Below are 20864 nucleotides of genomic sequence, written 5' to 3'. Positions count from 1 at the left end.
TGAATACAGTGGTAACTGTTGAGTTAGTTTCAATATTAACTGTGATAAATTCCCGATAGAAGCAGCAGTCATTTCCCAAAGGTTGTGTGTTCCCACTGTTGCCCAGATTCATCTCCATTGCATAACACAATACACCAAACTTGTAAAAATCAAAACACCACACAAACTAATAACTGAAAATAAAAAAAGACAGAGAGAACCGGACCAGTACATACATTATTTAGACAAATTGAGCATTTTCATCAATGGTATCCTGACGTCATCAGAATAAAACACAGTTATTGACTGTGTTAGTAAAACTGGCCATTTGGGACAAGGACTTAGATAAGCATTGTCTGCAAGAAGCAGCAATTTAATACAAAGACTGATACAGTGGTATATTAGTTGATATAGCTGGTGATTTTTTTTTAATTGAGATTTCTTTTAGGATACTACAGCCTGAAGTGCTCATGGTTTAGCAAAAAGGAAACAAATATCACTCTTTATTCATTGTCCTTAAACCCATCTGCATCCTACTTAAAAAAAATCAGACATAGTTTTCCATGTCCAATTGTAAAAGCTCTCCAGAAGGTAGACTAATATCTATAATTAACAGAATGACAATGTCCCAAGTCCACAAATGAAGCTGTGTTTTTTCTGCATACCTATGGCAGCAGATGTCAACTCTCCTTCAAATCTCCTTTGCTGAAGCTCTTGGGAATTTGCTGTCTTCTTCTGTCCCAGCTGAAATAAAGAAATGATTGATGTTCAAATAAATAAATAAATATGTAAATTAAATGATATATGAAGTAATCTAGTGATCATAGATCATAGGATCATAGATTAGTACTAGGCTAACTGCCCTTGCGAGCCATTGTAAGCCTAGCCAATTATCCCTTGTGAGACTCAAACCCTGCACTTTATGTTTGTAAGGCAAACACCTTAACCATTAGGCCACCCTCCCAATCACCGATATTATTATATATCATTGACTATAATGTCCCCTTTGGCATGTATCTGTCCAGATACTGGAATGCCCACAGAGATACCTTACTAAAAGGATACAAGGCCTGAACAATATGTCCAACATGGAGTGACTCAAAACCCTGCCACTATACTTGGTATCCTACATACTGTTAAGAGGTGGCCTGTGTCTGACACACAAGACATCCTCCAACCCAATACTGATGGATTTACTGCACACTTACAAATCAAATGGAATCAGAGATACTCAGCCCAGTGATCTAAACCTCTTCTGCAACATCAACAGAATGGTTTGGTGGGACAGGTATGTCTCGTGGATGCTTCTATACAGACTTGCCATCCACATAAAACAAAGTTCATCTCTATCCATATTTCATCAAAACTTGGATCTATGGATGGGAAACAGAAAATTTACCACAGGACTATACTCTGTACTAATAATGGACAGAGGCAGCTACTAAATGTTTTATCCTATACAATAGTCTCCTCACATTATCATTACTATGGTCCCTGTTATTTTCAATAGGAGTAATATATAATTATCAATAATGCGATGATTAAGGACAATCTCTAACCAGACTGGATATGTTAATTCGAGCACAAAAAGTGAAATTGGCTAGGTTTACAATAACCCACAGGGGCATCTAGCCTAGTACCTACCTACCTATGAAACTATGAACTCATAATAATAATATTATGATATAACATGATGACAATAATAATAATATTAATAATAATAATAACAATCAGAGTAGTAAAAAGTAAGGTGGGAGATGAGAGGTTTGGATTCAGATCAGCATGCATCACAATCAGCCTGATCTTTTCAGTGGTGAAGAAACTGGAAACAAGGAAAGAGCCCAACTGGACATTCATAGACTTGTTTATAACATATACAAACATATTCCAAGAGAGCTGATTTGGGCAGTCATGTGATGGCTGAAAGTCCTAGAAGCATTGGTAGAATTAGTGCAAGCTATGTACAAGGATCCAATGACACAAGTGTGAGCAGTGAGCAGACTCACAGAGGATTCTCAGTGGAAGTGGGGGTGCATCAGGCTTCATCTCTGAGCCCACTGCTGTTCATACTGGTGATGGACTACATTAGCAAACAGGTCAAAGGGGACAGATCAGCAAAGTTGCTGTATGAAGACAATGTGGTATTACAAGCAGACTCTGAACAGGAGCTTCAGCAAATGATAGGGGAATGGAATGCAAAACTGAAGGCACATGGAATGAAACTAAGTACAGATACCCAGCTGTTATAGCAGCAAATGGGAGATGTCAGAAGCAGCTGAAAATCTGAGATAGAAGAGCAAATAGTGGAACAAGTAAACAGCTTGAAGTACCTGCCAGGTGTGGTTGTGTAGCAAGGAATTCTGAATGAGAAAGCCAAAGATAAAATCAAAGGGGGTGCAGCCAACTGGCAGAGTATTAGGGTAGTGCATGACAGAAAAATGACAAAGAAGCTGAAAAGTTAAGTGTATAAAACAGTGGTGAGACCTGTACAGACCTGGGCAGTGAAAGGTACAGACCTGTGACAGCCAGACGTGTGTCCAACAGTGGCAACCGTTGATGTGACACCCCAACCACATGAAGAAAATGGGAAAAGAGGGTTTATGATGATCTATAAGTAAATAAGAACAATAAGCTATATACTTCCTCTATAACAACAGTGTTTCCTATCCATATCTACTTAGAAAGTCAAGCAAAGGAACCGGTTGTTCACTGACAGCGTGCTGCGTCTTCCATTACAGAACCTAAATGAAATAAAGGAAATGATCTGCTTGTAAATGGTTTCATAAGAAAATGCACTAAGTTAAATATGTAAATGACATCTGTTTCACCAAGTATCTTGCAGTCACACACAGACTGTGATATAATGAGGGTGTGGCCACCCAATTTCCAGCAGTTAACTCCTCCAACTATGAACACAGAAATGTGTCCATTTATAATTTAAAAACTGTCCTACCCATGTTACATATCCACATTTTACCTGCTGTAATGAAACAGTAGATTATAATAATTAATATCTCTATCTGACTCTCTGCTTTGTCTCTTACCCTACAAGCCTACCTCTGCTTGCCAATTGTCACGTTTGGTTTGCTGCCCTCTTTGAAAGAAAATAGGGACTTTATTATGTGAGATAAGCCACAAAGTGAAACAGAGCTGTAATGCATGTAATACGCTTTTTAAATTCAGGGAATTTCTCTAAATATTTCAGAAAATATTCATAATTTGATTTTTACTCAGATTATTTAACACTATTAATTGAGACTCACTTCTTAGCATAAATGATTGTGCAGTTTTGTTAGAAATGATAATTCACAATATGTGATGCACGTTCTGGAAGAATAACAATTTAATAATGCAATTCATGATTACGCTGAAAGTTTAGGAAAAGTATTAAAAGTTCTAGTACTCACTAGCCTGAATTTCATTTGTGAAATGAAGTTTCACCAACAGCTGTTTGTTTTATATCTAATTGCAGAGTCTACAGCTGACTGCCAATCATTTAGTATTGTCCAGTTAATTCAGATATAATTTCTATCTTCAAAAGGGAAAAAATCAATAATGAACTCTCCCCTTATATTTAACCATTAATCCCCATTTATTTCACATCTTTTCCCACTTTAGGTAAATATGTCTGACCAAGAGACAAATTAAGAATACATATTTTTATGACCTGTCAATGTCTGTAGTTGTAATCTACAAAGTCTTGTTCCACTGTTTTATATGTGCACATGAAGGCATTTTCAGTACTAAGAGAAAGACAAAAACACAGATACCAGATGAACAGCTCGGTCTTCACCTCATAGCCAATAGTATGTAAGTATTAAAGTATAAATAGTAAGTCTGATGAGGTGACCTGGAAGGTCGTTAAAATGCTCACTTTGTCCTTGCAATAAAGAATTTTCCTTCTGCTGTGCCACTTCGACTTTTTATACATACTATTTTCAGTGCTAAGTTGTTGAGTTTGCAATATTGCTTTATGAATCACTCATCATTTGATCCACTGGCTGATAATGTGACAAATTAAATGACCAGTTCAACTATAATTACATTAAATAGAAAGTGTACCTTACTAGGTGTGGTGCTTAAGACATCTTATTGCAATATTACCTGATGCTAACCTGTGCTCCTATATTACTGTTTGAATCTCTGAGATAAAATATGAAAATTATTTTTTTTTTCTTTACAGATAGTAGTGCTATGGAATTGTGAAAAATCTTTACCTCCAAAAAGCAAGTGGCCCTCCACCCCAGTGCCTATTACAGTTATCACAGGAGAGAACAAGGTAAGTAGGGCAAGAAAAAGTAGCAGTTCTACCTGGGTGGTCTGCATAGATAGCAAATTGTACATTCAGCCATGTTTATTTTACCTGGGCTACCCACTGCAGGGGAAAAATCTTTAAAGAGCATTATTTCACACATTTTTTTAATATTTGGTCAGTTTATATCCACTACAAAATACATTGCTTCTCAACCAAGTAGTTTTTGATTTCATATCCATTAAGAATACAAAGAAATGGAAGTGTGCATCTGTGAGAAAGGCCTTCATCAGATTGCACCACCAAAACATTCGGCTTCTTAGCTTGAGTCAAACCACCACTATAATGCATATTAAAGGTCTCAAATCCATTCATGACTTCTCTGAACAATATTCAGATGTTCAATCTGCCAAGCATTTGGTGACAATTACTGATACTATGTGTTCTCCCCATTACTAAGTTCCCAAAATGTCTGGCTGTGGTACTATGTTTTAGTTTAGCAATGGCTATAAATCCCCCAGATTTTGTAGCACTGATGACTGATGATAGTTGTATGTAGAGTTTAAACATTGCAGAAATAATTTACTGGAGAACTTATCTGTGTACCTCGAGCTGATACTCTGATGCATATGTTTATGTCCACAAACATATATACATACATACATACCATATACCACCTTTTTAAATAAAATGTTCTTCCATCATGAGATAAGTAAGGCTCAGATACTCGGGCTTGAGACAAATGGTTGTGGCAATGCATGATACTTTGTCAGCTGGCCTACCTTGGAGGAGGGAAAGGATTCCAAACTAGGGCAATAATCCACAACGAAGACTGAGGCGGCAGTATTGCCACAAGTCAGTTTGAAATATTGCAGATCATCCATAGACAATTTCCAAAAAAAAAGAAAATATATATATATATATATATATATTTTTGTTTTTTTGTTTTTTTTATTCAGCTGCTCTTACTGTAACTGACTTGGTTGCTTGTCTGCGTGCTGTTATCTGTTCAGTCACTCTTACTCTGCACTTATTAATGCTTGTTAGTAGCCTTCTAATTTACTGCCTTCTGCACTTGTTTTTTAGTCATTTGTTAATTTAATTGTATTTATTTGAATGGTATTTGCCATAGTGTTGCTACACACTTGGGTGTGATGGCCTGTGCTACAATTTGAATTGTATTTACTGCTGTTTTAGCTGCTTTTCTGTAACAAAAAAAAAAAATTCTAAGCTTGTTTCCTGCCTTTCCTGTAACTAGACAAGTCCAGATACAGACTTGCTGTATTTAGGACTGTTGGTAAGCTTCTGAGCCCCCTAAGCCTTTCTGTGTTGGAGGGAAGCCTTCTAGCTTATCAGAGGGAGTGGTAAGCACTAGGTAGCCTATCTACCACAGGAAGAGTGGGTTTTGGCCCTGAAACTGTAGTTCATTGACCATTTGGGCAGTTTTTCCATCTCTTTCTACTTTCTTATTAAAAGCCCATTTTGCGTTTGGTCCCTGCCTTTCCTATATCTAGTGTAGTCCAGGTACAGATTTGCTGTAGCCAGGACTGTTGCTAAGCTTCTGAGCCCCCCAAGCCCTTCTGTGTTGGAGAGAAGCCTTCTAGCTTACCAGTGGGAGTGATAAGCACTAGTTAACCTATCTACCACAGGAGGAATGGTTTCTGGCCCAGAAATGATAGTTTATTGGCCGTTTGGAAGCTTTTCTATCTCTTTCAACCTTCTGATTTAAAAGTCTGTGTTTGCACTTGTTTCCTGCCTTTTCTGTTACTAGTCTAGTCCAGGTACAGATTTGCTGTATCCAGGACTCTTTGTAAGCTTCTGAGCCCCCCAAGCCTTTCCGTGTTGGAGGGAAGCCTTTTAGCTTATCAATGGGAGTGGTAAGCATCAGGTAGCCTATCTACCACAAGATGAGTGGTCCCTGGCCCAGAAATTGTAGCTATTGGCTGTTTGAGCAGTTTTTTTCCATCTCTTTCAACTTTCTGGTTTGAAAGCCGCACTTGTGCCTGTTTCCCACCTTTCCTATAACTAGCCTAGTCTGGTTACAGAGTTGCTGTATCCAGGATTGTTAGTAAGCTTCTGAGCCCCCCAAGCCTGTGTTGGAGGGAAGCCTTCTAGCTTATCAGTGGGATTGGTAAGCACTAGGTAGCCTATCCTTCATGGGAAGAGTGAGTTTTGGCCCAGAAATTGTAGTTTATTTGGCCATTTGGGCAGTTTTCCATCTCTTTAAACTTGCTGGCTTAAAAGCCGTACTTGCGCTTGTTTCCCACTTTTCTCTGTAACTAGCCTAGTCCAGATACAGAGTTGCTGTATCCAGGACTGTTGGTAAACTTCTGAGCCCTGCAAGCCTTTCTGTGTTGGAGGAAAGCCTTCTAGCTTATCAGTGGGAGTGGTAAGTACAAGGTAGCCTGTCTACCATGAGAGGAGAGGCTCTTGGCCCAGAAATTGTAGTTTATTGACCATTTGGACAGTTTGTCCATCTCTTTCAACTTTCTGGTTTAAAAGACCACATCTGCACTGGTTTCCCATCTTTCCTGTAACTAACCTACTGGGTAGCACTAGAAAGCCTTAAACTGATACAAGCCTTCTAGCTTAGAAGAGAGACTTTGTAGTGATTAAGCATCAGTTTTCTGTACTTTCTTGCTGTACTTAACAGTTTTCCACCTAAACGCAGATTTTCCAGCATTTATTGTGATTTAAAAGCTTGTTTTTTTCACATATTGTACTTATTTGACTGCCTGCACTTTTAAAAAGTTGTTTTTTGTTTAAATAATTTGTTTAACTGTTGTAGGCTACACACTAAAGTATGATAGCCTTTTCTGATCGTTTGTAGTCGTTTAAAGCTGTTTTAAGTGTATTTTTTTACTGTTTTTGCCTTATCTTTTCAAAAAAAAAAAAAATTCCTTGTTTCCCACTTTTCTAAGCTAGTATAGTCTAGTTTTCAGGCTAGTGCTGAATTCAGGGCTGTGATACTAGTTTCTGAGTTGCCCATACCTTACTTGGATAGAAGGAAGTTTCTCTGTTCACCTGTGAGAGAGCGGAGCTTTGAGCAACTTATCTGTCCCTGGAGTGGTTCCAGCCCAGAAGTTAGTTGTTTACTGACCATTTTGGGCTAATTTCTATTTCTTTCATTTCTCTACTATAAAAACCGAGTTTGCACAGTTTTGCGCATCGGGCAGTGCTGGTTAGTTACGGTTAAATTATTCCCGGCTCCACTAAGTCTCCTCTTCTGTTTTTCCCTTGAAACTAGTCTAACTTTCAACCTAAGCACTCAAAAAGCATCTTACAGCCCAGCACTTGCTCAGACCTAAAAGCAAGCTCTAATATAACCTGACACTGATTGCCCAGCAGGGCAAAGCTCTTTATTCATCCCTCACCAACCAAGTGACTAAGCAGCTCACCCTACTATTCAGGCATGACCAAAGGGCAACTCCAGGTGCACTCTCCAGTCCAGCTGGTGAATCTGGGTATCCTGAGGCAATGTTACAACTGCTTCATGTACACAGACAACCCTCTCCTCCTACCACAAAACACTAACATATGCAAGATATGCAATTATACAACCAAACTGGAAGCTAAGCTGTCTCCACCCAAGACTGGAACAGACAGTCAAGAGGAGAAGGTTAACACTTGCACCACACCTCCAGCTGCACATAGACCTACTAAAACAGCACTGGCAAAAAATACACATAAATACATAAAATCATACTCAGAAGCTCTGAATAAAAACCTGCAAAAGCATAAGAGACCTCCAAAGCAGTCCCCAAACAACCTGCACTTCCCGTCACAAACCAGACAACACATAAAACACAAAATCAGTGTTCCACACAATCACAGCCCTTAAGGCGAAATAACATACCTAACACACTAGTAATAGGTGAATCTATAGTCAGGCACACTGACGTCCCACTCACTAGGCTGGACAAGGAGAAGGTTACTGTTAGTTGCCTGTCGGGAGCTAGAATCCGCCACATAACACAAGCACTCAGGTCACTCCAGAACAAGTACAAATATGACTCTGTCATTCGTTCATGTTGGTGTGAATGACCTGAGACGTACCTCCCTGGACTACATGAAAAGAGACATGGAAGAGCTCTCTGATCATGTAGCCCAGGCTGGTATGACCCTGACCCTGAGTAGCATCCTGCCCTCACCAAGAATGATACCTCAGTATAAAGAAGAAATTATCAATTTCAACAATTGGTTAAGCTTCTGGTGTCATTCAAAGGGGATCCAGTGTCTGTCAGTCTGGGACGACAAGCCGCGTTGCTTCGCAAGAGATGGCTTGCACCTGTCACCCCTAGGCTTTCGAATACTGGCCAAGGCTTTTGCTGCCCCCATAGTGCCTTTTTTAGGCAAGGCTCAAAAGTCAAACCCACTTCCATAAACAGTACAATTAACAAAAAACTGAGGGTTATGCTACTCAACACCAGGAGTTTAAATCTCAAAATGCATGCGCTTGAAGCACTCCACAGTATGGAGAACATCGACATCTGTGCAGTAACTGAAACCTGGTTCAAGGCTCCAGAGGGCACCCCAGCACTACCGGGCTACAACTCATATCACAAGTTTCGGCCACAGAATATGGAATGAAACACAAAAAAAGGGGGTGTATCCATATTCATCAAGGATACCTACACCTCCAGGTTAGTGGTGCAGCACGATACCTCTGATATCATCCATGTGCAACTAACATTGGGCAAATCTGCATTGCAAATTGTGGCCTGCTACAGATCACCCTCCATAACCCAGGACCACCACTCTATCTTTCTGGAGACGCTGGAAAACATGCAGGTCCTACAGAACACCCTGGTATTGGGCGATTTCAATTACCCTACCATTCACTGGGAAAACTACTTGAGTACAAATTCCTAGGCCCAGCACTTCCTGGAATTCATCACCTCAAATGCCCTGGATCAGCTGGTAAACTCCCCTACCAGAGGTGAAAACATATTGGACCTGGTCATCACCAACATGGGCGATAGGTGTTCCACACCAGAGGTCAACCCGTCACTGGTTAGATCAGACCATAAACTAATCACACTGGATGTCCACACCCCAACACCACCCCTAACTAACGAAACCACAGAAAAAAACTTTTCTAAAGCAAACTTCACCTCACTTAAGACAGAAGTGGTAAGTTTCACAGCCCCCATGCTAAAGGATAATGCTGTCCAAGATGCAGAAACCTTTACAAATGCACTCTAAGAGCACTTACAAGGATGCATAGATCATGCCATCCCCAGAAAAAACAAGACTCACTCCTCTAAGAGAAGGAAACCAGTTTGGTGGACCCCTGCAATAAACATGCTATACAATAGAAGGAGGAAACTAGTTCAGAAAAAAAGCAAATCCCAAGAAGGAAAGACATCCCTGATCAGTATCAGTAAGAAACTAAGGTCCCTCATGAAATCAACCAAGGCTAACTTTGAAAGTAAAATAGCCAAGGATTCAAAAGATAACCACAAAGCCTTCCTTGGCTATGTTAAGAATCTAAGTGGCAACTCGCAGATATGCACTGAACTAGTGCAAAATAGCACAAAATATACTGAACCTACTGATATTGCCAGCATCCTGGCAGATAGATTCAGTGCAAACTTCACCCCCCTCTCACTTCTAAAAGGGCCCACAACAGTACCGGAAAAGTGTAGTGTCCCAAAAATCACAGATGCACAGGTGAAAACAGCCCTTTCAAAAGCCAAAAACACAGCGTCAATGAGATCAGATGGTGTCCCAGGCTGCGTCTTGCACGAACTACAGAACGAACTAACCCCCACCTAAACATGCTGTTCAACCTCAGCCTCTCCACAGGCTACATGCCATGGAATGGTGCACAGCAATGGTTATTCCTCTCCACAAAGGAGGGGCCACAACTGACCCTGGTAACTATCACCCCATAAGCCTGATTAGCCTGGTCTGCATGGCTATGGAGTGCATCATCATGGAACTCATTAACAAAGACATTGGGAACCTCCAAACACTTGATCCGACCCAGTTTGGCTTTGTTAAGGGCAGATCATGCCTACTAAACCTGGTTGACTTCTTTGAGACAGTCACCAAGGCCATAGACGAAGGAAAGGTGGTTCACATAGCCTACCTTGACCTCGCCAAGGCTTTCGACACCATTCCCCACTCGGGTATTACAGAAAAACTCACCAGCCTGAACATAAACCCCTACATCATGAGATGGGTTGCCAACTGGCTTACAGACAGAACTCACACGGTAAGAATAGCAGGCTCCAGGTCTGACTCTAAACCAGTCACAAGTGGTGTCCCACAAGGCTCGGTCCTGGGACCTCTACTGTTCGACATATACTTCTCAGATGTACAGGCAAACACAGGAGGACTATGGCTAACCAAGTTCACCGATGACTGCAAACTGGGAGCCATAATTGACTCTCCAGCTGATATGGACATCCTCCAAAAGAGCCTTACTGAGATGGACACCTGGTGTCAAAGTCATGGCCTCAAGCTAAATGCAAAAAAATGCATAGTCATCCCATTTGGGATAAACAAAACACCCACGAATTACCACATAAGCGGCAGCCCCTTAATAGAGAGGAGGTAATAAGAGATCTGGGGACCCAGGTAGATAATAATCTCTCCATTGACAATCATATAGCCAAAGTAGTTAGGAAATCCTTCTATGTAGCCCATCTAATTACTAAAGGATTTGCATCTAGAAATTAAGAGGTTATAGTGCCCCTCTACTCATCACTCATTAGACCCATCATAGAGTACAATGCCCCATTTGGGATGTACCTCACAAGACACTTCCTACAGCTGGAAAGACCACAAAAGTACCTCACCAAGAGGATTACTGGCCTCAAACATATGTCCTATGCAGCCCGACTGAAAAAACTCTGGCTGCACTCAGTGGCACATCGCTTACTCAGAGGTGATCTCTGCCTGACTTACAAAGCCATGTCCAACTCAGAATTGATGGACATGCTCCACCTAAAGAAATCCAAGTCACTACGAGCCACTCGCTCTAGTGAGCTAAACCTTGCCACAACAATAAATAGAACATACTGGAGGGATAGATTTCTGTCACAGAGACTCCCCATGCTTTGGAACAAAATTCCAAATTAAATCAGGCAGAGCCCCTCACTAACACTCTTCAAGAGAAATCTTGACGAGTGGATGGGTAACAGAAAATACACCACTGGTATCACTTCATTGGCTCTGCTTGACAGAGGATCAGTTAATTAATCAATGGGGTGGCAAATGCCGACACACTCTGGCTAAGGTTATAAATGCTCTCGGGCACATAGCCTAGTACCTACCTATGAACATCAGTGCATGCTGCCATTGGGGTGGCAATGTAGGTAGGGAAACAAAAAAATTCAAACTACCCAAGAATGGTTACTTACCTCAGAATTTCCTGGAAAACAAAAGCAAATAAATAAATAATATATAACAAATGTTCACAAGCATGAATGTGTGCATGTTTACACATTTATGCATTTATACATATATAGTGTTGGAGAATATGTCAGTGAGGGTGCAAAGGATGAAAGGGTAGTAAGGTCATCTATAATCAGTAAAGTACTAAAAAGACATAAGGAGGGTAGGGGACATTGGTTAAGTACGTTAGGTGATATGACCTGAAGAGGGGCACCTGCATACAGCTTGTTTGAACAAATGAACTTTAAGCTAGAAATGAAACCTCATGCATCGTGTTAAGTCTTTTACATGGTTATGGAAGAATTCCTAAAGTTCTGCACCAGGAACTGAAAAGCTATGGTTTGTGCACTGTACTAGACTTGAGTGTGCTTGCTTTCTTACATTATAGGAGGGGATTTTCATGGTTAGCTTGGCTGCTAGAGGGTCAAAGGCTTTCAGAATGTAATAGCTGATTTATTTTTATTTATTTTTATTTACATTTTGATGATAGAGTTAGGCCTACTAGGTAGAGTCCATTTTAAGGGGAAACTCGGATATGGAAAAGACAAATACGTAAATGTAAAATGTAATTGGTTAAAGCCAAGCTGTAAACAAATATAGGATTGTATATTTCAACATAATAATTCAAGAGGGGAAGATATAGAGAAATTTTGAAACATGAGCTAACACGTAGTAGAAAAACTTGTATTAATAATTACATATGTAGTATTGTGGTGAAGAACAAGATATTTAATATATTTAACTGAGAGAGAGCCTAGCATCAGATTTGCTCTAAATTTAAAAGATATCCACATGGCTTTATTGAGCCTTTAACACTGAGGGTTATGATCAGGTCACCAATCATCACTGATTTATTATGTATTTGACACATGGATGCCAAGAACTTCGCCTTGACAGTGAACATCAAGAGGTGAATTTCTTTGCATCCATGTCAAGAACACAATAATAAGTTAGGATTGGAGACCCAACTGTAATAATCTGTAGTGCACGGAGCTTTTATCTGCTCCATGTACTACAAGTTAAAGCACAAAAGAAAAAAAATGCTAAGTATTTTACTGACTTTCACAGCCATAAAGCACCTAGTGAGAGCTGTCAGGAAAACAGCGTAATACAGTCCCTTCTGTTTGCACTCACCTTCCCACATCCTGTGATTCTGGTAATTTTTAAGTTTATTACAGGAAGTTATGACACGTTACTAATGAACAGCAAGCAGAACCAAGTATTTTCCTCTGTTACTGTCTTTTGCTGGTCATACAGGCACATTTTACCTGATGAGCACTAAACCCAGCCTTAACATTAGCAGGGTCCCGTGCCACTCTGGAGCTTAATTTCCAAATATTGAAGTGTAATTAGCATGCTCCATGCACTACAAAGATGTTCTTGCCTCTCTCTCTCTCTCTTTCTCTCTCTCTCTCTCTCTCTATATATATATATATATATATATATATATATATATATATATATATATACCCTGTTAATTGTCAGAGCATATTATTGCTGTGAACAGTAAACAATAATTTGTCTTTAACACATTCAGCTATATTTTTGCATTAACTGGTGATGCTTCCAACTAGAATAGTTAATGAGCAAGTATTCCTTTAAAATGATGTTTAAAAGGATGCCTTTTAGAGGAGTTAACCTTTTGATGTGGGGGCGGGGGTTGTTGTACCTGGAACAGTGGTTCTGGAGAGTCTATTGGAGCAAACAAGAAGACATTGCAGAATAACCTGAGGAAGCATGAACAACATCCATTAGGAATTCAGAAAATTGAAAAGTGGTTAAAACCAAGTTTCAACTATATCAAAATTCATATGAGTGGCTGTGATTTTTCTTTGTGAGCCTAACAGAAAAGGTCTATTATATACTTTCTTCTGTTTTACCTGTATATACAAGTAAGGTCCATAAGATTATTTTTTTCTTTTGTTCAGTAGTACAGTAAAACTTCAATATTTTATGGATTGGTCATTTTTACTTTAGAGTGTTGTTTTATGGACTGGTAGTCTGTACTTGAGTGTTGGTTTATTTACTTATTTATTTATTTACTGGCATTTGTTTTCTGGGAAAGTCCAACTGGGCACAGGTGCCCTTTCAAAGCAAAGGCCCAGGGAGAAAAGCTCCAAGGTATCATATCCAATGCAATCAATTTTTACAATAACAATTTTTATAATGCAGTTTCAGTGAAAACATAGCATAATGGTCAGTAGAATAAAATGTGTACTGATATCCAAAAACATTTAATTTACAAGCCTTGTACTGAGACTTTAGAGATGGAGGAGGGGTTTATAAGACAGGTAGGAGTAATTGAAGAAGTACAACAGACTGAGGTTTTAGAGGAGACAAGCGAGTTGGAATGTTTATAGAGAAGTAGAGATGGAATAGTAATTAGGTTCTGATAATTAGAAGTAAGTATACTAGTTTAAGAAGTGCAATAAAGTAAGATACAGTAAACTCTCAGTTAACCAGAACTGAAGCAACCGGCACTCTCAAGCAACTGGCAAAACAAATCGAAGAAATGCAGTACAATTTTCATGTGTTGCACTTTCTGTTTTCCCCGCAAAAACATACCTTAAGTTTTTAGAGTTTTAGAGATTTAGAAAAGAAGATAGGAATAAATTCCCTCTCTCCCCAACCTGAGAACAAGTCGAACCAAACAAATAGTATAGGTGCAGTATTACTCAGGCCAATTTTTAATAATTGCTGTCAAGCAACCAGAAACTACAGTTATCCAGCATCTACTAATCCCCATGGGTGCTGGTTAACTGAGAATTGATTGTATTACAAGGGAATAAGCAGGTTAAGTGATTTACTGCTATAAAGGGAGGTATAAGAAAGGTGATGGAGTGTGTTAGAGAATTATGTCCCAGATGAGGACCAGGGACAAAGCCAGGAGGCAAAGAGGAAGTCTTTTAGCAATGGTTTGAAAAGGTGAAGCTGCTGTGTCATAGACCTGATTGATATAAGAATTTTGTTCCAAGATCTAGCTACACTATTGGAATCGAGACTGACCCCAGCAACCCTTTGTGGTTTGTAGATGATAAGCAATTGTTTATTAAGTAACCAAAGGGGTGATTTGGAAGATAGTATTAGAGTAGGGGTCTATTTGCTGGACAGGTAGATGGGGTATGGATGATTTTGTTGGTTAAGGTGAGCTGAGTATAAGACTGAGCCAGTTAAGTGTTTTAGTAGTAAATAGTGGTGGGTATGGTAAGGTTTGTTGCAAGCAAATCTGGTAACTTTCTTGTAGCACTTTTCAAATTTAGAACTAAGTAAGGCTTGCAGGTTGGTCATGATAGGAACTTCATATAAGAAAGCGGGTAAGAGGTAAGTGATAGCTAAAGTTACATTGGCATTACGACTTTATAGACTGGATTTCTGTACTTCAATGTGTTAGTTTATGGACTGGTCACCTCTACATCAGAGTGTTGCTCTATGGACTGATAGTCTCTACTTCACAGTGTTGTTTTGTAGATTGGTAGCCTCTAACTTGCAGTATTATTTTGTAGATTGGTAGCCTCTACTTCAGAATGTTGTTTTATGGATTGGTAGTCTGTACTTCACAGTGTTGTTTTGTAGATTGGTAGTCTCTACTTTGCAGTATTATTTTGTATACTGGTAGTGTCTACTTCAGAATGTTTTATGGACTGATAGTCTGTACTTCACCATGTTGTTTGGAAGATTGGTAGTCTCTCGTTTGCAGTATTATTTTGTAATTTGTAGTCTCTACTTCAGAGTATTCTTCTATGAACTGGTAGTCTCTACTTCACAGTATTGTTTTGTAGATTGGTAGTCTCTACTTCACAGTATTATTCTGTAGATTGGTAGTCTGTACTTCAGAGTGTTGTTCTATGGGCTGGTAGTCTGCACTTCATCGTGTTGTTTTGTAGATTGGTAGTATTTACATCGCAGTATTATTTTGTAGATTGGTAGTCTCTACTTCAGAGTGTTGTTTTATAGACTGGTAGTCTGCACTTCACCGTGTTGTTTTGTAGATTGGTAGTATCTACTTGGCAGTATTATTTTATAGATTAGTAGTGTCTACTTCAAAGTGATTTATGGACTGGTAGTCTTTACTTCAGAGTGTTGTTTTATGGACTGGTAGTCTCGTCTTCAGAGTGTTGTTTTATGAACTGGTAGTCTCTACTTCAGTGTTGTTTTATGGACTGGTAGTCTGTACTTCACTGTGTTGTTTTATGGACTGGTAGTCAGTATTTCACCATGTTGTTTTATGGGTACTAGTTTGTACTTCACAGTGTTGCTGCTGCACCTGAGGGAATGGTGGTGATTGCCAAATCCATAGTCATGCTAGTCAGTTCCATCTATTGAGCAACTAACCAAAAAGGAAGACTTCAAACCATACCTTCCATCCTTCAAACAATACACCCAATGACGAGACTAGACTGGAGTTACCAAAATGGAATCCTCTCAGCCAGCACAGGTAACCGATAAATCTTTAAAGACTTTAATGGATATGGAAGAGACTGACTACCAGGACTATGATAAAGGTGACAAAAATACAGTTAGACCAAGTTTGTGTTACCTCTGAGGCACAAGCTCAAAAGTTTTACAGCTGAACATTTTCTCTTAACAAAATGGCAAGGTATCAGTTATGTGATTTAAAGCTCATTATTAAACTCTGGTTTGATACTGAGGGTCAACATTCTGAAACTAAAATGCTAGAAGTATTAGCCATTGATGCATTTAAAAATGCTTTCTTTGCTACTTTATCAAAGTAGGTACAGTAGAACCTCCATAGTTGAGCACCTCCCTACACTGACCACCTCAAGTTGACCTAATTTTCATAGACAAGACATGCGCCACATACACTCAATGCAAGACTGACCTCTCTATATTGACCACCTCTGTAAGCTGTATCTTGACCACTTGAACTGTGACACACAGTATTAATTTACCCTCTATAACTTGACCAGTTGAGTCCACTCTACACTAAGGGATAGAAGGTGTGGGCTTTGTCCCTTAGTTGTATTTTTTCTTTAGTATAAGTTCTTTTCTTTTCATGTTTTATTATTACCACATGTTGGATTAGGCCTAACATCCTATTGTATATCACGTGTCGCAATAGATTTTTTCAATGTGAAGGACTGGCCTGAATTGTAGGTACATCCTACAATTACTGAAAAATTTTACAGTTAATTGAGACATGATGGCCCAAAGGAAAGAACTCAAAGAGCTGACATTGAAAGAAAAGTTTGATCTTCTACATTTTTTGGAAAGCAGCAGACAAAGAAAGATGGTGGAACATTTTGGTGTTAGCAAGACCAAAGTTAGCAATATCCAAAACCGTAAAGATGAGTACTTGGAGAGATATGGTAAAGAAAGTAGAGACCTACAGCCAAAAAGGAGGAAAACTTCCCTCGATGAAGTCAATAAAGCCACATTAAGCTGGTTCAAACAAATGAGGGAAGTTAACGCCCGAATTTCTGGGCCGATGATCCAAGAAGTTGCTAAAAAATTCACACAGGAATTTGGGGTGGCAGATTTACAAGCATCAAGTGGTTGGTTTGAGAAATTTAAACTGTGACACAAGATCTCCCAGAAAGTCTTCTATGGTGAATCCAATGAATTTCTAGTAGAAGCTGTGGATCAAAAAATTCCCAGACTTCGCCAGAGGCTTTAAAGATGATGACATCTTTAACGCTGACGAGTGTGGACTCCTTTTCAAGGCAATGCCTGACAGCAGCCTCATCATGAAGGGTGACAAATGTAAGAGCAAAAAACTTTTACCTTAATCAAAGAGAAACTAAAGTCCTTGGTGACTGGTAAATCGGCAATGCCATGTGCATTAAAGAACCTGAAGCCAGAAGACCGCCCCATCACTTGGAGATCAAACAAATGCACGTGGATAACAGGTTCCCTATTTGAGGAGTGGTTAAAGGGGTATTGATAGAGAAATGAAGAAGAAGAAACAGTCTATTCTACAGTCAGTAGACAACTGTCCTGGCTATCAGCAAGCGAATCATCTCACAAGCATGACACTGAAATTTCTGCTTCCAAATATGACCTCAGAAATCCAACCTCTTGACCAAGGCATCATCAAAACATTTAAAATGCACTACCAAGCCCATCTCCTGCAGTGGGTCATTACTAATACATAAACATGTGGTCTGCCTGTGGAAGCAACTTCATCTGATGCATCAGTTAACGCTCTGGATGCTGTTCTCTGGATCAGTTCTGCCTGGAATAAAGTTCATCCAAAAATGATACAGAAATATTTCAAGAAATATGGATTTGTCACAACCCAAGAGCATGATGTTTTGTGTCCATCAGACAGTCCCATCTCCCATGGTAGAATTCAAAGGAGTAGATTTTGAAGGTTTTGTTGCAATGGATGATGAGGTGGCAACCTGTAATGAACCTGATCCAGAAGCAATTTTTTGCAAGTGATATTGACCAAAGTACAGACCAGCGTAAAAGTGCATGAAGCAGCTGATGAAGTAGAAGAAGCAAGTGAGGATGACACAGAAATTGCAGAGACTCCAAAAGAAAAAGATGTCAGGCATCTGATAATGCAGCTGAAGTTATTTGCTTTGGAAAATGCCCAGGTATGCTGAGTGGTGTAGTCAGTGTTGAGAGTGCTTTCTCCACTTACTTTAGTAATAAGAATAAGAAACAGACCAAGACTGACTCTTTTTTCAGATAACATGATTAAACCATGAGAAAACAGTAAATGTATTGATTTTGTATGATACTTTATGTATGATTTTACTGTGTTTTGATTATGTATATTTTTTATGATATTCAATAATAAAAGCTGTACAAGAAAGCAAAGCACATGTGCATATCAGTACAGTAGGCCTATTTCCTTATGTTGACCAACTTTGTAGGTTGACCAGTTTGTTGCAGTCCCTTGGGTGGTCAAGTTACAGAGGTTCTACTGTAATTCAAACTCACACTAATGATATTGAAAATTTTGTTGTGCTAACAGAGAGATTGTTATGCAATGAAACCGTGTATAAAATTGAATAATCTGAATTTATGGTAAAGCCTGTGTCTGATTCTGGTAGAAAAACAGAAAGTATGACGTGTAGAAATACCAGGCCAAATTCATAAATGCTCCCATGAGGTATACAGGATGTGTATACCCCAAGGTAAACTTTTCAAAGACATGCGGCACCCCATGCCAGATGCTAATGAGGAAGTCTGGGGAGAGGCATATGATAATTAACCATGTGCCCGGCCCCACAATTCTTCTGTTTCTAGAATCACGTGCTTGTGTAGATTAGCATGGCTGATCCTTGCACATTGCAGTAGTGAACACAGCCAAAAGGCCAAGTTCCCCATAATCACCTAACAGATAAGTACTGGGAAGTTTAATGGTAAGGCAGGGTTAGGAGGTATGCAGGACTTCAAAGCTGGATCATGGTCAAATAGGGCCCTAGGCAGGAAGATGGATCAAGATCCCCCTGCATCCCCATCCCCAGTGTTCCCCCCAGCATCCCAGCTCAGCAGCCATTCTAGTATCCCATTACTTCCCTAATCTTACCATGTAACACTGTTCAAACATGTCAATGTGCATATTATTGTCTTATTTACTTCTACAATGATTACAGATATTTGGATTTAATTTAAAACTTTTATTTGAAATTTAATAGCACAAACACTGATAGCCAATAACTAAATAAAACAATACAGTCTCACAACGAAAACAGACTTACCATGAGCAATAGTAACCTTTGCTGGCCTTGAAACATGCATTCATTGAAACTTCCTTATAGGTTCATAGGTAGGTACTAGGCTATCGGCCCTAGGGCCTATACAAGCCTAGCCAAAAAGGTACCCTGGCTTTTGCCACCCAAGAAATTTATTTTCCTGTGCCCCTGTTGAGCAGAGCCACAGAGGTGATCCCTGGGGTGAATTTCCTATTTCCCATCCAATCATCAATATTTTTCTTGAAGAGTGCTAATAAGGAGCTTTGTTTGATATAGATAAGTAGTTTGTTCCAGAGTATGGGGAGTCTCTAGGACAGGAATCTATCCCTCCAGCAAGTTCTGTTTTTTGTGGTGACAAGATTTAGGTCCCTAGAGCATGTAGCTGGGAGAGATTGGGATTTCTTTAAGTGGAGCATATCCAACAGCTCTGGGTTTGACATAGCTTTGTATATTAGGCAGAGATCGCCTCTGAATAAGCGATATGCGATGCAGTAAAGCTGGAGTTTTTTGAGACGGTCTGCATAGGGCATCTGTTTGACGCTAGTAATCCTCTTTGTGAGGTATTTCTGTGGCCTTTCCAGTTGTTGTAGATGTCTTGGGAGGTACATACCAAAAGGGGCATTGTACTCAATAATGGGTCTAATGAGTGACGAGTAGAGGGGAACAATGACCTCTTTTTTTCTGGATGAGAAACCTTTTGTGATGAGGTGTGCCATGTAGAAGGATTTCTTGACTACTGTGGCATTGTGATTATCAAAGGAGAGACTACTGTCCACCTGTATCCCAAGGTTTCTTATCACACTTTTGGTGTTAAGTAGACTACCACTTATGTGGTAGCTCATGGATACAGAGTTTTTACCAAAGGGGATGACAATACACTTTTTGGCATTGAGCTTGAGGCCATGGCTTTGACACCAGACATCTGTCTCAGTGAGGCCCTTTTGTAGGATTTCCACATCATTAGGAGTTTCAGTTATGGCTCAAAGTTTGCAGTCATCTGCGAACTTCATTAGCCAAAGACCTTATGTGTTAGCCTGTACTTCAGAAAAGTAGATACTAAACAGGAGAGGACCCCGGACTGGACCCTGTGTTACTCCACTTGTCACTGGTCTGAAGTCGGATTTGGAGTCTGCTACTTTCACAGTGTGGGTTCTGTCAGTGAGCCAATTGGAAACCCATTTTGTGACATAGGGATTTATACCTAGTTTAATGAGTTTATCTATAATTCCATAGTGTGGGGTGGTGTCAAAAGCCTTGGCGAGATCTAGATAGGCTGTGTGAACCACCTTACCCTCATCTATGGCTTTGGTGACTGCTTCAAAGAAGTCAATCATGTTTAGGAGACATGATCTGAGATGGGCCCTATAGGGGATGATGGGGGTAAAGTTAGCGCTGAACCTATCTACCAGGATGTTGGCAATATCAGTTGGTTCTGTATATTTAGTGCCATTGTGATGTAACTCAGAGCAGATCTGAGTGTTGCCACTGAAATTCTTGACATAGCTATATAATGCTTTGTGGTTGTTTTTAGAATCAGAGGTGATTTTGTTTTCATAAGTAGC

At 39.6% G+C, this 20864-nt stretch overlaps 1 protein-coding gene across 1 annotated transcript in view; it reads left to right on the top strand.

The window, feature by feature from the left end:
• LOC122792853 (exostosin-1-like) overlaps positions 1-20864 on the top strand; it is a 1813286-nt gene that overhangs the window by 919834 nt on the left and 872588 nt on the right. Inside the window, exon 7 of the mRNA XM_044060413.1 lies at positions 4163-4258. Coding sequence (XP_043916348.1) covers positions 4163-4258 — 96 coding nt within the window. The remainder of the gene's footprint in view (positions 1-4162; positions 4259-20864) is intronic.

Source organism: Protopterus annectens, chromosome 2.part0 (genome assembly GCF_019279795.1).
Source record: "Protopterus annectens isolate FY-2018-M chromosome 2.part0, PAN1.0, whole genome shotgun sequence".
Taxonomy (NCBI): Eukaryota; Metazoa; Chordata; order Ceratodontiformes; family Protopteridae; genus Protopterus; species Protopterus annectens.
This window is presented reverse-complemented; position numbering and strand designations above follow the sequence as displayed.